The sequence below is a fragment of the Eumetopias jubatus genome, unplaced genomic scaffold (assembly GCF_037043125.1).
Source record: "Eumetopias jubatus isolate StellerSeaLion01/CBP00866 unplaced genomic scaffold, mEumJub1_p1.0 scaffold_17, whole genome shotgun sequence".
Taxonomy (NCBI): Eukaryota; Metazoa; Chordata; class Mammalia; order Carnivora; family Otariidae; genus Eumetopias; species Eumetopias jubatus.
Genome location: NW_028274823.1, coordinates 10,112,457 through 10,129,029, shown reverse-complemented (window position 1 = coordinate 10,129,029; position 16,573 = coordinate 10,112,457). Strand labels below are relative to the sequence as shown.

Genomic DNA, 16,573 nt, shown 5'->3' with positions numbered 1-16,573 from the left:
TTTGGAGGTTGGGGAATCCACGGTCAGGGCACCAACGGGTTTGGTGTCTGGTGCGAGCCTGATTCCTTGTTCACAGAGGGTCGTGTTCTTACTGTGTCCTCACCTGGCAGACGGGGCAAGGCCGCACCCTGGGGTTTCTATTGTAAGGGGCACTCTTGCCCTTCATGAGGGCCTGAGCAGGTTCGGATCACCTCGATCATGTCGGGAATGAGCTTTCAACATGAATTTGGGGAACACACACACACACACACACACATACACATACACATGTTCAGTCCATAGCTCAGACCTATTAGAACAGTATATAAAAGGTGGATAAGTATGTTTTCAGACAAGACCAGAAGAGATTTTCATTGAGGAATGTGCAGGATCTTTGGCACATGTGGTTGAACAGAGACATTTGTGTGTCTTCTTGATTGCTGGTGGTGTCTTAGCCGGGTGGGAAACTGCTTGTTAGCGGTCTGACCAGGTAGGGTGCCCTGGGCTTCTCTCTAGAGAAAAGAGAAGGACTCTTAATGACAGTCTGTCGGAAGCTCCTTCTTAGCTCTTTCTGTTTCGTGTGTTCCATTCTTTTCTTGCTAGCATCTATAAATATCTTATTTCCAGTTAGATTTTTAAGAATCTGAGTTTCAAGATTCCAGCTTAAGTTACCCAAGCAAGGAGTTCAGCTATAAAGAAGAGATTTAGGCGATATCATTGCGGAAGGCAAGGGCATTAAAGGGCAGCTGAGTCCCTTCTTTTTTTATTTCCCCTGAGACTTGATTGGCATTCTGGCATTTCTCCAGGATCCAGTTTCAAACAGGTGGAATCAAGAGCCCGGGGCTGCTGGCTCGGCCTTTATTTGACACTGCCTGCACTAAGGCACTCAGCCACTGGAGGGTCTCCTCTGCTAAGTGCCTGGTGTAGTTGCAAATAAGTCAGTTTCAAAACAAAGTGTGTGTAGGGATGTTTCATTGGGCACATGTGTATGCACCTACACAACCCACACCAAGCCTCCTCCATTCTGGAAACCCTCCCCTGACCTGGGGTGTAGAGGTTGTGTGCACATCAAGGGAAGGATGAAGTCAAGGTCAGTGTGACCCTGAGAGCCCCTGTGTCCTCCAGGACACGCTTCTGTTCACAGGCAGCCCAGTAGGACAGGCATCCCACACAGTGTGTAGGCTTCAGATTCCCCTTCATGCCCAAATCAGTAGCTGTGACTAAATAAAAAAGAAGACTTAGCTTGCTAGCAAATTCCCCCAAATTTCTAAGGGCTGGAGGCCAAGGGCAGAATCAGAACTGCAGTAATAAGGGGAAGGGATTATCCTTACAGTTATTTTTTCCACTTATTGGGTAAACAATCCAAGGGCCTGGGTGGTCACGTGACTTGCCTGTGTTCACCCAGGTACAGTGAGTGACATAGCTGGAAGGAATTCTATGGTAGACATTCATTGCTTTGAGGGGGTGGGATTCTGTCTCCACTCTTCCATTGGACCTGGGTGGGTTGCTTATTTATGTGTGCTCTTATGCCTCCCCCACCCCACTTCCCTCACTGGGGGTGCCCCTCACCTAGAAGCAGCCAGTGTGTCACTTGCCCGTCCCCCCTGAGCCCTAATGGTATCTCACAGTAGCCACCAGGTGCTAGCTACTTGAATCTGAAAATGGGACCTGCCTCAGAAACCCGACAGATGCTAGGTGCTGGGAATCTTGGGATAAGGGTGCTGTCATCTGCTTTGATTCTTTTCCCTCAGTGTCAGCCTGGAAAACTCTAGCAACCAGGCTCGCCAGAACTAGCTCTGTGTTCGTGGAAGACAGCACCTGACCGTGGCCTCCTCGGTCACCTGACAGCCCAGGAAGGGTCTTAGCGCTTGGTTGTGTTGAAATAATGTTCTCCCTTGACCTAAATGTCAAGGAGGGATCTTGCCGAATGGATTCCTTTTCTATCTGCACAATGGGCACATGACAGTGAAGGGCGCTTTAGGTCAGCCCGAAAAAATTAGCAGTCTGGTCAAGTTGTTTTAGGCAGGAGGGAAGCGTGTGTGGGTGGGCGTGCGAGAGTATGCACGCATGTTGCGACAGAGACAGCATTTCTTGACAAGGCTGTCCAAAGTGGAATATTTTGATGAATAGAATTTAGTGCAAGGCAGTTTCAAAAATACCCTCTCAAGTACAAATCCATCAAACCCATAGATGCGGAGATGAAGGAGCCAGTCTGATCTGCTGAGAGCTCCGTTTTGTTTCTAGAAGGTCTCCTTCTCTTTAGGGATGGCAGGTGGTCTTTTGGCTTGGAGGATGTGAGCCTCCTCCCGACGCAGGGCTCTGGACCAGCACAATGACGTCTCCCTGGGTTTGGTCTCAGAGGGAGGGAGGCCGGAGGGACACTTGCACCTCTTGCTCGGGGGGGCCCTCCAGGAGGACCTGAGAGGGTGGGACTCATGTCACTGGAAGTGGGTTCTCCTGAGTGCCTTTCACTCTTGGTGGGTGGGTGGTTGCAAAACCTCTATTCCCAGGCTCACTTTCACTAGCAGTCTGAGAAATTGCTGTAGAAATAGATAACTTTCTAGATAGATAACTTCCCTTTAGCAATGCTGAAGAATGAACTATTTCTTGGGGCGTCTGGGTGGCTCAGTGGGTTGAGTGTCTGACTCTTGGTTTCCGCTTGGGTCATAATCTGGGGGTCGTGGCATCAGGCCCCACGTGGGGCTCCATGCTCAGCACGGAGTCCCCCTCCCCCTCCCCCTCTGCCCCTCCCCCAGCTCCTGCTCGCTCTTTCTCCCTTGCTCTAAAATAAATAGATAAAATCTTTAAAAAAATAAAGAAGAATGAACTATTTCTTGATAATCAGATAGCACTTAAGTATAGGTACCTTTAGATTTCAGGTGGTGGGGCACTGCAGTTAGGAGGTGGGGGGGCGGGACTCTTATTTGGAGGTAGCGTTTGATGAAAGCAGGCTGGTGCTCTGGAAGGTCCAGCTGAGGCCAGAACGGGCCAGTTACCTTGGGAATTCACCACCACCCTCCTGGCCTCGGTTTCCTTGCCGGTTTAAAAGGACGTGACAAGCATGTTGGAATAGGACGTTTTCTTCTATCTTCAGGGTTGGTGGATTCATTCTATGGTATTTGATATTTCTTTTCCCAAGCCCTTGAATTGCCTCCCACAAAACTTGAGCAAACTGTAACTGTTTAATGATAAGCTGAAAAACAACATTAAGCACCTCTTTAGTAAGAGATACCCATGTTTTGGGGCACCCGGCTGGCTCAGTCAGTAGAGCGTGTGAGTCTTGATGTTGGGGTCATGAGTTTGAACCCTGCCTTGGGTGTAGAGATTATAAATAAATAAACTTAAAAAAGAGAGATACCCATGTTTCATTTAAACACGTACACATTCACACATACTTCTGTGTGTATATGTGTGTATGTGTGATTATATTATAATACACTGTCATATATTGTGCTAACTTATATTACATTAATGTATTTGTGTGTGGGTGCTGATCTTATACGATTTTGTTGTTATAGTTCATAGAAGTAAAACCTGAAAATACTGAAAGTAAAGCAAAAAGATAGGGCAACAGGCCCTAGGGCTCTACATTTTGCCAGCTGGCTTGCTTTGGGGACAGTTTCCATAAAGTGCTCTGTTTTAACACAGTGTGTCATCTGTGGGGGGACTGATTCCTTCATTGTGTGCTCGGTGGGACCTCAGAACTATATAGAGATTCTCTGAAATCTGAGGAAGATTTGAAAGAATACTCTGAAACTTTGCTAACACACACCTGGGGAGCTTGGTAGGTTTTGGTGGCCAGCACAGTCTCTCTGTCCTTAGGGTTACGTGTTTCTATCCTTCCCATCTGTGCACACCACTGTGCGTGGGATTGGATACCGTCAGCATATTGCCTTGTGCAGATGGATGAATTTGGTTTTGTACTGCTAGGTAGCTCCTCAGCCCTGGCTGCCTTAATGCAAGAATATCCTGTGATCATAGGACAAGCTGTTAAAAAACAGATGCTGCTTGCAGTCACTCATCAGTCTGCCTCAGGACTCTGCCTGGTCATGTGCAACCGGGGAGCAATTAGCAGATATGATGCTGTGATCGGCATCCCCAACCCCTGGTGTCAAATTTTCAAGTTTGTCAAGATAGCTTTATTGTTCCCAATGATAGACTTTATCATTAGAATATCTTATGAATTGAGCTTATAAAATAAATGAAATACTGCTTTTCTCCACGTGGAGGATTCATTTGGAAGAAGAGTTCTGCTGTCGAAAATGTTTGGAAACCACTGATACAATGAAAAGAGCACAGATTTTATAGGCAGGCAGTTCTGGATTTGAGCCCATCTTCCATTGCTTGCTCACTAGATGGTCAAGGGCAAAGTAATTTGCTTCCCTAAGCCTTAGTTATGCCATCTGTAAAGTGGGCCTGCTCTCTAGCAAGCGGGCTATTTTTGAAGATGATAGAGAAATGTACAAATAGACCTCGCCCAGTGCCTGACACGTAACAGAAAGTTCAGCATATGATAACGGTTATAAAGCTTTTCATGCTGGGAATTAAAGTCCCCATATTTCATGTCTGGTCATTACGAGCTATCTTTCTGCACTAGGGAAAGACATCTATCTCATTTTATTTGCATGCATTTGCATATTTACTTATCTAGTGAACATAGCGTACGCATATCCCAGTAAATGCATTTTCCTCTAACTTAGAGATGTTTTAGCAGGCTGGAGTGGCACATTCTTTCTGATGCATCTTTGCAGCAAATTAATTTCCTTTTCTTTCATTTTGAAAGTGTGTGGAGCCTTAACAGAATCATTTATTGTACTTTGGTTTTTTTCTAGTAGAAAAAAAAAATCAAACAGCCAAGGGGGAACTGCTTTTATGCATCGGGACTCCAAAGTGCTGCTTTATTTTTATGTACAGGCTCTTTGTGGGTGGACTGCAGAAATCCCTACTCTTGGAAATGTTTCTGAGCCCTCTGGGAAACTGAACAGGGGAAAAAGAGCTAATTAAAAAAGCTGCCATCCGCCTCCTCTAATTAACTTGCTCTCTGCTCCTGGGAGAGGGAGCGGAAATGTGAACACAACGCAGGCATCACCGGAAGTGAATGCCATTCTTGTGGTCCACGGTCGCCCGTGGTGTTTTGATGCAGAAACAGTTCATGGTAAACGGGCAAGGAACCACAAAGGGGCTTGATGTGCCCTCTCCCTCCCACACGGGGCAGTGGTGAATGGTGGCCCCTTCTGAGCAGGTGCGCCGGGCCGGGCAGCTGCAGCAGGGGAGAGACCTCATTGGAATTCAGCAGCTCGGACCCAAGAGCATCCGGCCCTCCCTGTCGCTTGCTTGTGCTGTTGGGAAAGAGCAGGGGTTCTTTGTGTTCTAAAGCCTCACATCGCCAGGGCCCAGGGTTGCAGAAGCCACGGGAGGAGCACGCAGCCTCTCACTCCACGCTGGAGAAGCTCACAGCATCTGTGGCTGGCAGTGCGGCTAACTCCTTCCTGACATCTTGGACAGATTTAGATCCCAGAGATACGGCAAGGGAATCAGGGGTAGGACTTTAGGGGACAGAGGCTATCCTTTGGCAGAGATGGCTTTTGCCTCCTGGCGGATGTGGCCCCTGGTGGAATGGGCCCAGTGGATGTGGACAGCGGTGACCAGCAGTGGAGACTCCAGTCTGATGGCCCTTCAAGGAAGCCCTGGAAAGAGGCAAGTTGGCTCCATGCTTCTTGTCAGTGTTGCCCCTGACGTGTGCAGTGCTGGGGGCAGGGTGACGTCTGGGGCCCACCAGGGTGATCCAAACTCTGGTTTCTCTTTGATTCTCCCTTGTGTAACTTCCTTGTGTTTTTCATGCCGGTAAACGGACCCTGCAAAACTCAGGTACCTTGATCTGTTGTCCGAGTTTGTATCCTCACTTCCCCTAGACAAAAGCAAAGGCCTTTCATATTAATGTGTGTTTGTAAAAAGTCAGCCTGGCCCCTGTCCTCTGTGTGGAGGTTAAGTCTTTCCTCATGAAATTTGTTAGTGTGCAAGCTTCAGCTCATTGGAGCCCATCAAAAGCAGCTCCGGTGTTTCTGTTCATCTCCTTGGGTCCCTGGAAGGCTTTGGGGCTGGTTGCCGGAGCCAGGATTCTTGGGGGTGGGGTCTTTGGCACTGATAAAACGAGTCACTGACAAGTTGTAAAAACATCAATGTGTAGATTTTTCCGAGATAACTCACCAAATGGCTCCTTTTCCCTGTGCTGGCTGATGGTGGAGGGATTGGCTCGGTTCCTGGTCCTCTCCGCCAGCTAGCAGATAGTCTTCAGAAGAGGCTGCCCTCTGTGGAGGTCATGAGTCCTTTGACACCTTGCGGGAGCTCAGCAGCGGGAGCGTTTCATGCTCCACACTCACCTGGTTCGTCACCCTCTGATTATACATCTTCACCCAGATTTGCCTGCTGGGCCCCTCGTGCCAGTAGCAGTCCAAAATATCCACTCTCTGGATAATGACCTTGCTTGTGGCAAATGAGTAAGTGGCCTTTTAGTGTCTGTACAATATCTTGAGTTGGGAGTCAGCCCAGGTGATGCTGCTCTGGCGTCCTTGGAGTGAGGCTGGTCCAGGACCGCGCACCACTGGGCATCTTGAGCGAGCGGGAGGGGGGGCTGCCCCGCGGCCCCAGGACATACATAGGCCTGGCTCCGTGATTTGGGGAGGTCTCCTTCTTTCTGGCTTAAAATTGAACCCCCGGTAGAAGCAGGGTGACGGAGAAGGGCTGTCTGCTCTGGGTTTTCTGGAGCCCAGGGCAAGGCTTTAGTTTGTTGAGCAGCCTCCCCCTTATTTCTGGGTGGGGTGTCCTCTGGGTAGAATTTTGGTCCATTTCTCTGGATGAAGAATCTTCCCTGGGAGCAGACCTTCCTGCCGATTGGCAGTGGTTATTATCATATCCCTGAGATCAGCAGGCTGTGTTTTATGTCTTGGTCTGGCACATCCTCCAGAGAGCTGGCTTGCCAGCTTGCTTTCATTCATTCATTCATTCATTCACTCATTCACTCATTCATTCAACGGATGTTTCTTCACTGCCTCTTGGCTTAGGCTCAGAGATGCTGTAATAAATAAGGCCAGCTGCCCTCATGGCCTTGAAGCTCAGTAGATGAGAAAGATAATTAACACAATTAGGAGGTGAATGAATCTATAATAAGTTACGAGAAGCTCCGGGAAGGAAGGGCAATGGGAGAGAATGATGGATGGGGAGAGGCCACATGCTGATTTGGTTTCACGGACTGGGGACCCTATGTTGTGTTGGAACCATGGCACCGAAACGTATTCCTGGGAATATCAGTTTGACCGAATTGGTGCCAGAGTTGTTCAAAAGATTCCCCTGTGTTTGTATTTGTCACTGAGGCCAGAAATATGTATTTCTCATAGGGCTAAGTTCAAGGGCTAAGCTTATGTCATTTGGGAACAAAGCTGGTGATAATGAGATTCACTCTTGGGAATCATGCTGAGAAATGACTTTCCTTACATCTTTCCTTGAACAGCTCAATTGGGCAACAAGCTTGGTTCTAGCGGTCCTGGGCAGGGGTCAGAGGGCCACACGGCCTCAGCAGCACTGGCCCCTGGCTCCTTGGAGCAGACTCGGCCCAGACCCCTGCCTAATGCTGTGTTTGTCTTCTCCTCTCTCCATCAGGAGTTCTGACTCTGAAGAAGCATTTGAGACCCCCGAGTCGACGACTCCTGTGAAAGCTCCCCCTGCCCCACCCCCGCCGCCCCCTGAAGTCACTCCAGAACCTGAGATCACCGCACAGCCTCCCCTGGAAGAACCAGGTAACCAAGGTCAGGTGCTCCCCCAGGGAAGCTTGGGAGCAGCTCTGGGCTGGGGCAGCTGGAGGGGGGCACCCACTCCAGGGGGCTGTTGCTGGAGCTCCTTAGACACTCCCCAGCTGCTGGAGCCTCTCTGCTCAGTACTGTTTTGTGAGTGAAAACTAAGAGTGAGAAGATATAGTGGATTATTCTGTCTGCTTTGAAGGTGTTTAGGGGAGGCCTGTGGGGAGACCCCTCATTTAGCTCTGGGTGCCTTTCGCTTGGTCTCCAGAATTGGGTTTGAGAGGACAAGTGGATCTGGGAGGTTTCTATTTGGGATTCTATCTTGGATTCTAACATGTGGCCCTTGGCTCCCATAAGAACACTGGTGCTAGACAGCCCACATGAATCTGCGTTTTTATTGAAGACCATAGCCCCCCTGGGCTTGGGGATAGAGATAATGCATGCAGTAAATGGGAAAGAAGAGAAAGCCATAGATAGCCAAACCCATGCATGGATGGTTCATTTATTCCTCATTAACCTCAAGTTATTTCCTATCACTTTCCTGCCTCCTTTCTTCCCTAGTGTGACTGAAAACACAGATCTTTCCAAATCTTTCAGATGTGATTGCTGGAGGTGGGAGGGGATGGGACGGATCTCATTGCCCAGCCCCAGCCTGCCCACCTGGCTAGTGTTTTGTGCGTGCCTCCTTCAGTTACGCCAGCAGGGCTGGGACCACCTCCAGTGTGAGGGTTTAACATGAGACCCGGAAGGAGATGGGGACTGCCAGAGATGGCCCAGCAGACTGGTCGGAGGGCCAGGTGGTGCTATTCTTAGACCTGGACTACCTTCCTGCATTGGGCCGTGTATGTTAGAGGGCCCCCCTCTGGCTTTCCTCCAGCCACGCTCCCCTCTCTGTGGTGAGGCTGTAGGACCAAGCTCCTCCTAGACCTCACTCTGGATACCTGGGGGCAGCCACTTCCTGGGCCTACCTGGTCCCTTTCTCATGGCCCATCTTCCCAGGACTGACTGTACCCATGTTTATACCTCTCAGCCAAGGAGGAACCAAGGATGGGTCTGGGACCTACAGGTGGGGTGTCCATATACCTGTGCCCAAGGCCACCCCAGGTAAGGGATGGAGCTGGGGTGGGAGGAGAAGGAGCAAGTTGATGGCTGGACCTCCATTCATACTCTTGCCCTGGCCAGAAGCCAGGTGAACTGTAAAGTCAAATGACATTTTGACCTTGATGTTGGTTTTACAAAGAAATGGGTAGAATTCTTTCTACCTGCCCTGGGTTCAAACAGGCTGTATTTTAGAAAGGGTAGACACTCCGGGGCTGAGTCCTAAGCACATATGCTCCCCGATCCTGGGGGGAAAGGTTAGGACCATTTTTGAGGGGGGGCAGATGTCTTTGCTGGTGTCTGACAAAGGCAGTTTTCATATTCTCTCGTCTCTGACAGCTCATCTGCTAGTAGCATCTGATTCTGCATCGCTAGTCTAGGGGCTGGGCCCTGAGAGAGGAACTCTTGCAGTTTATTTGATTTTAAAGTAGAGAAGGAGCCAGAAGGTTTTTAGCGTTCCCATTTTTTAGCGTTCCCATTTTTTTTCATATTATGAAGCGTATAAAAATTCATTTCCTATAATACTGTAAAAAAAAATCACCTTTAGGTTTAATGGAAAGTGAATGACAAATAGATTGTAATCCCTAGATCAAATATGTGATTGAAAATAAACTATCCTTTTTTTGTTGGTACAAGTTCATGCCCACAGATGTGTGGGATACTGGGGGAAAGAACTGAGAAGAAAATGATGGTGTATCACACTGTACGGTCCCTCCGCCCGCACCAAGAAGTAAACAGGGAAGGGCCATTGCTGTGAGCCGCTGTGCGCCTTCTAGGATTTCCAGCCACGCATCCTGATGGCGTCTGGGGATGGTTTGCTGCTTTTGTTCTTTTCTGTGGCCTGTCCTTGTTCCTTCTGCCTGACTTGCTTTTCAACAAAGCAAAGAACAGTCTCCATTCTTAAAAACAAACACATGCACAGCTCCCGCCTCTTTCTTAGAGGGCAGCTTCAGAAAGAATGAGCACTGCAGGGGATTAGGAGGTAACCCCCACCCGGAAGGGGTTGGAGCTGGTAATCACCACGAGTCACAGCCCCACAGAACTTTTGATTACATCAGTTGGAGTCTTTGAACATGGACTTTGTGCTTCTCCTTCTTGGAAAACTCCAGTGAAGCTAAATATACGTGGCTCACACAATAAGGACTCTTACGGTTGGGATCGTGACTGCTTAAAGCTCCCCCGGGGCTTGGGCTGTACAAAGATCCATTGGCTTCACAGCCCATGTTATAAAAGTCTGCCCGTCCATTCTGCAGGCAGCATGGGGCAAAGCAGAGGCTTGAGCAGGCGGGTGTGCCTGCTTTCAGAGGTAGCTAGAGGGGAAGAAAAGTTTCTTCGAGCGCAGGCAAGAAAGGGCTCGGGGGAATATCCACTGTTTGGTCTCTTTTGCAGAGTGCCCAGGATATTGCTAAAGGTGCTGAAAGAGCCACGGAATATAACAGACTAGACCCTTGGCTGTGAATAAAGACATGATTTGCTCCCCTGGAAACCCACACTGTAGAAAACAACCAGTCGGTCACCTCACCTTGGGTCCTGCCAGTGTGGTTGTGCCCCATGGGATAGGAGGATTAGGGAGGATGCTGGGTGTTGGCCTGCATCTGCCCTTCGTCTGGGCTGGGCCATGCCAGGATGCAGCTTGTCTGAGCCCAATTTTCTCTTACCGGTTACATGAAGAGGGCAGCCTGCCGGTCCTCCGAGAGCCTGCTTCCCTTTCTGAGCTTCCCTGGTTTTGAGATGGCAGTGTGGGGCTGCTGTATGGTGGCCATGTTCCTAGAGCTCCGAACTGGCCAATGAGGGATGGAAGGAAATGTCGCATCGTTAAATAGTAGCTCCCATGTAAGTGTCCACCGTGTGCCAGGCCTGCGCTGGGTTCTTTGTGAGCGTCGTCTCCAACTCAGCCGAGAATCATCCCCCGTGCTTACAGCATCCCTATGTGTCAGATGGCATCACCTGCCTCCGCAGGAGGCATGCAGCTTCCAGACCTCGCCCCCCGTCTCGCAGCACATGAGGGGCTCTGGGATCGGAACCCAGGCCTCTTGACTCCCTTCCATTGGGAAACCAGGCTGCTGTCTGCAGGTCTAGTGAGCTGGTGTATTTAAGTACCCCGAGGCAGAGGATGGACACAGCAGTTGTCAGGTGTGAGCAGGTGGTCAGGGAACCTGTGAACCTGGTTTCGTGGTAACAGAGGGGGGCTCCTTCGATGGTGGCCTTCCTTCCAGGGCCATTGCTTTCCCCTGGGGTGAAGCCAGTTTTCTTAGCTGGCTAGCTGGGAAACTGCCCAGGAAGGCCCATGGGGGGCCCTTGGAGGTGACTGCAGACACCATGCCCTGAGTGCTCTAGACCTTTCCTCTCTGCCCCATGGGAAGTGTGGCCTTTGCTGAGGTCCTGGTTGGGTTCCACATGGTAGTTCGTGGCCCCAGTCTTCAGACTGACTCAGGCCTTCCGGGCCCTGTAATGGGCCCTGTGGAATGACCTGCTTAATGACCACACAATGGGACAGCAGGTTCTCAGGCAGGGACAGTGGTGCCCCTCAAGGGGACATTTGGCAATTTTTAGAAACATTTTTTTAAAAGATTTTATTTATTTATTTGAGAGAGAGAGCACAAGAAGGGGGGAAGGGCAGAGGGCAAGGGAGAAGCAGACTCCCTGCTGGGCAGGGAGCCTGATGTGGGGCATGATCCCGGGACTCTTAGACCATGACCTGAGCCGAAGGCAGATGCTTAACTGACTGAGCCACCCAGGCACCCCTAAAACATGTTTAGTTGTCACAACTGGGGTTGGGGTGCCAATGGTATCTAGTGGGTAGAGGCCGAAGATGCTGCCGAACATCCTACAGTGAACAGCACAGCCCCCCACCACAGACAAGTCACCATCCCGATACGGCCCCAGTGCCAAGGCCGAGACACCCTGTAGCAAGACTAGGTTTCCTGGTCCATGATGTGTTAATTCAGGTATGTCAGCTCTGAAGAGGAAAGGGTGTTAAGCAGGTAGGGAGCTTTTGTTCTGGGTCAGATGGTGAGCAGATGGTTGCATGTTGCATGAGTCTGGGCAACTACTGACAATCTGAAGGGTCTCAGAAGGCCCGGGGCAGCCTGAGAGAGAGGAGACTGGCAGTTGTGAGCCTTGCTTTGGAAACAGTCGGGTGGGCTGAGGCTCTTTCTCCCTCCTGCAAGGCCCCCTTAAAAGCCCCTGTTCCCCTGGGTCCTCTGGTCCTTCTGAGTCCTCTGTGCCCTGTGTCCGGGCAGGAGGATGGGGTGCTTGAGGGTGCCAGGCCCTGGAAGAAGTAGAGAGGGAGTTGGTTTTAAAAAGAAGCAGGGAGGAGACTTCTTTTAAAAAGGGGAAGAAAGCTGGAGTGTTTTTCAGGGGAGGGAAGAATCACTTCGTGGAAAGAACTGTGAGGCTTTAAGGAAGTGCCCCCCATCTTCCAGGACATTTGCTGCAAATAGGGCCTGGGGGGCGCTGGGTGCAGGAGAGACGGGAAGGTTTAGAACCATGAATAGACCTACTTCCAGAAGGTGTCTTCGATATAGAGGTGCTTATGGAGCCTGCAAGAGAAAGTGTGACCAGTTCAGGGAGAACAAAGATGAGTCAGACCCGTTCCTGAACTCAGGAGGCTTGGGCTTCGCTTGCGTTGTCATCTCCTGGGCGGGGGTTCTCTGCCAGGTGCTCCAAGAGAAATACCTGCTCGTGAGCAAAGTCGGGAAGCAGCGCACACACACTCACCCCCCGGGCGTTTGCGGTGGTGAGCATGAATTGCTCTGAGAAGATATCCAGCAAGAGGCCAGTTCAGGTTTGGCCAAGCATTTCCCAAACCACGTCCACTTGTTGGGATGAGGGGTAGGGCTGCCAGATTCAGCAAATGAAAATACAGGTTTAAAGAGATCCAGTTAAATCTGAATCCCAGATAAACGAGGCATTACCAAGACATATTTATACGAAAACCCTTTTTCAATGATCTGAAATTCAAAGTTAACTGAACACCCTGTGTTTTATCTCACCTCTGTCCCAGCCTGGCATGGGGTGGGCGTTGGGGGCATAACTCCCATTAGTGAAAGACAACTTTGGGAGCGCTGTCCCGGGCCATACCTCTGCCAGCTCGATGATGGTAATGGCTGTCTTCCTCTCCCTTGCTTTAGTCCCACTGGCCTCTCTTATTTCTTTAACACACCAGGCGTGCTTCTACCCCAGGGCCTTTGCACTTGCTGTTCCTGTTGCCTGTGATGCCCACCCCCCACCCCCAGCCAGATACCCTCCTGGTTCACACCTTTACCTTTTTTTTTTTTTTAAGATTTTATTTATTTATTTGAGAGACAGAGAGAATGAGAGAGAAAGCACATGAGATGGGGGGAGGGTCAGAGGGAGAAGCAGACTCCCTGCTGAGCAGGGAGCCCGATGTGGGACTCGATCCAGGGACTCCAGGATCATGACCTGAGCCGAAGGCAGTCGCTTAACCAACTGAGCCACCCAGGCGCCCATCACACCTTTACCTTGTTTCTGATCTTTGCTTAAGTGTTTCCTCCTTGGAGGGCTTTGCCAACTACTTTATTTTAAAATTGCAATGTCCCTGGCTCCATTTTTCTCCATAGTGCTTATTACCATCGGGCAGTCTGTACCTTTTGCTTATTTGTTTCTGAACTGTCTTCTCCCTGAAGAATGTAACTTCCAGGAGGGCAAGGATTTGGTCTGTTTTGTTCATTGTTGACTCCCCAAACCCCAGAATGGTGCCTGGTCCTGACTGGGAATTCGGTAAAGGTTTTTTTTTGAATGACTGAATGGTTTGAGCTCTTCCCTAAACAGCCCTCCTCACTCCCATTTTACAGATGAGGAACCGGAGGGTAAGCCTATCCAAGGTCTGGAGCCGGTGATGGGTGAGAGCAGGCTTTGTAGCCCAGCACCGCGCCCGCCCAGTGGGGACCCAGGGGAGGGGGCTGGGGGTTCCGCTTAGCGGGTAGCAGTCTGGCACGAGAGGAGAAATGCTCCCGTGTCCTGTGTCCTTCAGTGACTGCTTTGCCTCCTCTTCCTCAGGCTGCGGTTCTGAGCCGGCCTCCGTCCCCGATGGCCCACGCAGCAGCTCAGTGGAAGGGAGCCCCTTCCGCCCCCCGTCACACTCCTTCTCCGCCGTCTTCGATGAAGACAAGCCTATAGCCAGCAGCGGGACTTACAACTTAGACTTTGACAGCATCGAGCTGGTGGATGATTTCCAGACCTTGGAGCCCCGCTGCTCGGACTCTAAGAGTCAGGAATGCAAAGTGAACACGCGGAGGAAATCCACGGATTCCGTGCCCACCTCCAAGGCCACACTGTCCCGCTCTCTCAGCCTGCAAGCTAGTGACTTTGATGGTGCTTCTTGCTCAGGCAACCCCGAGGCCGTGGCCCTGGCCCCAGATGCGTACAGCACGGGTTCAAGCAGCGCTTCCAGTACCCTTAAGCGAACTAAAAAACCAAGGCCACCTTCCTTAAAAAAGAAGCAGACCACTAAGAAACCCACTGAAACCCCCCCAGTGAAAGAGACACAACAAGAACCAGTGGAAGAGAATCTTGTCCCCAGTGAGGAGAACCGAGCATTCGAGACAAAACCGGAATTGGCCAAGACAGAAGGTTCTGTACCAGCCCTCTTGGAGGAGACGCCCCTGGAACCCACTGCTGTGCCCAAGGCTGCCTGCCCTCTGGACTCCGAGAGTGCTGAAGGGGCCATCCCCCCAGCTTCTGGAAGTGGCAGAGTGCAGAACTCACCTCCGGTTGGAAGGAAAGCATTGCCTCTTGCCACGGCTCCGGAGGCGGTGGAGGTGACCCCATCGGAGAGTGGGGGGCAGGAGGACTCCCCAGTCAAAGGGCTCTCGGTGAGGCTGGAGTTTGACTATTCTGAGGACAAGGGTAGTTGGGACACCCAGCAGGAAAACCCCCCTCCTACCAAAAAGCTAGGCAAGAAGCCGGTTGCCAAAATGCCCTTAAGGAGGCCAAAGATGAAAAAAACACCCGAGAAACTGGACAACACTCCTGCCTCGCCTCCCAGATCCCCCGATGAACCCAATGACATCCCTATTGCTAAAGGTACCTACACCTTTGATATTGACAAGTGGGATGACCCCAATTTTAACCCTTTTTCTTCCACCTCAAAAATGCAAGAGTCTCCCACACTGCCCCAACAGTCCTACAACTTTGACCCAGACGCCTGTGACGAATCCATTGACCCTTTTAAGACATCCTCTAAAACCCCCAGCTCGCCTTCTAAATCCCCAGCCTCCTTTGAGATCCCAGCCAGTGCCATCGAAGCCAATGGAGTGGACGGGGATGGGCTGAACAAGCCCGCCAAGAAGAAGAAGACGCCCCTAAAGACGTAAGTTCAGGGGTGCAAGGTGGTAAGATCAGAGGTGGGGCTGTGCATTGGCTGTGATCCTGGGTCATGTGTCTGGATGGACGTGGCTGCCCTAGCCCTTCCATGCGCCATAACGCCGCCAGGTTTGCAACACGGTACCTGTCTCCCTTCCTCTCTTCTCCTACAGTGGTGGCATTTCCCAGCCACCTACCCCTTTGGGTCTAGAGTCCTTGATCCTTTGCTTTATTATGACAGTGGTTTAATGCATTACTTTTAGCTGAAGTCCCGACGTTTGACTCCAGGGGAGTGTGGGAGAGCCCATGGAGAGGGAACCATCCAGTAGAGACCTGCTCAGCCACCCTTTGGTGACTTAGCCTTTTCCCTGGTTAGCACAGGAATTACTTTTTGGGGTGGCCTACCACCTAGGAGATCTACCCTTAAAATATTGTTAAGAGTTTATAGGATTTGTGTCTGCCCTTTAATGGCCCAGGAGCGAGAGGTCTGGCCTGGATCCTCCTCCCTGCACCCCAGCCCACCCACGAGAAGCACCTCGTGGGTCTTCATTCCTTTTTCTAGCCATCTTTTGCAGAAAACACTCCAAGGCCCTGTAGGTCCAGAAGGGGTCGATGAGAAGACAGTCCCCAGGAGGCCATTCATGATCGGTTCTGCTGTCCACAGACACTTGCCAAGTAGAGTACCCTTCAGTACTCCGGGTCAATATCTCTGGAGTCAGTCCCCAGACCCAGCTGTCACCTGGGTGGCTGCAGGTCCCTGCTCAGGCTGTGGGTCCCAGCATAGTGGGGATGGTGCTCGGAGCCTTCCTCCTGCCCTCCTGGGAAGTATGGTCAGTAGCACAAGGACCCGTAGACCAGGCTTCTGGCGCCAGCTCAGCCGGAGAGACCACCAGACTCCGCCTGGTATGAACTGAGACAGGGTGACCTTTTTACCTCCCATTCGGGGCTTCCCACGGAGTTAACATTTGAGAAGAACCTGGGGCTTCCTGAGAGCAGGTTCTCTAAGCAGACATTAGCCGTGGATCCCAAGACTTTTGAGATCAGCTCCCCAACCAGGCCCTTCCTAGACACTCCGTCAAAGCTGTGTTGGAAGCTTTTTTTAAAGCCTCGAACAGAAGTCTGAGATGCCCAGGTGACAAAGCCACGGTCTCTCATTTTTGGAATGAGAGCCAGCTTGTAGCCACCACGCACCTCCTCCTTCCCCAGAGGTAGCTTGGTTACAATCTGCCCTGTCATCAGAGCTAGCTAACAGGTCAGGGAAGCCAGCCCATCTCTGGGTCTCACGTCTAGTGCAGAAGACTTGGAATCCTACCCCAGTGGGACAAAGGTCTTTGGGCGCCAGCGCCTTACGGGGTAATTGGAACCAAGAGACGAAG

At 50.9% G+C, this 16,573-nt stretch overlaps 1 protein-coding gene across 3 annotated transcripts in view; it reads left to right on the top strand.

Moving 5' to 3' along the window:
- The window catches only part of TACC2 (transforming acidic coiled-coil containing protein 2), a 191,952-nt gene that overhangs the window by 138,503 nt on the left and 36,876 nt on the right, over positions 1-16,573 (top strand). For all 3 annotated transcript variants that reach the window (XM_088019900.1, XM_028121809.2, XM_028121807.2), the window contains 2 exons: positions 7,636-7,781; positions 13,893-15,204. In XM_088019900.1, coding sequence (XP_087876026.1) covers positions 7,636-7,781; positions 13,893-15,204 — 1,458 coding nt within the window. The remainder of the gene's footprint in view (positions 1-7,635; positions 7,782-13,892; positions 15,205-16,573) is intronic.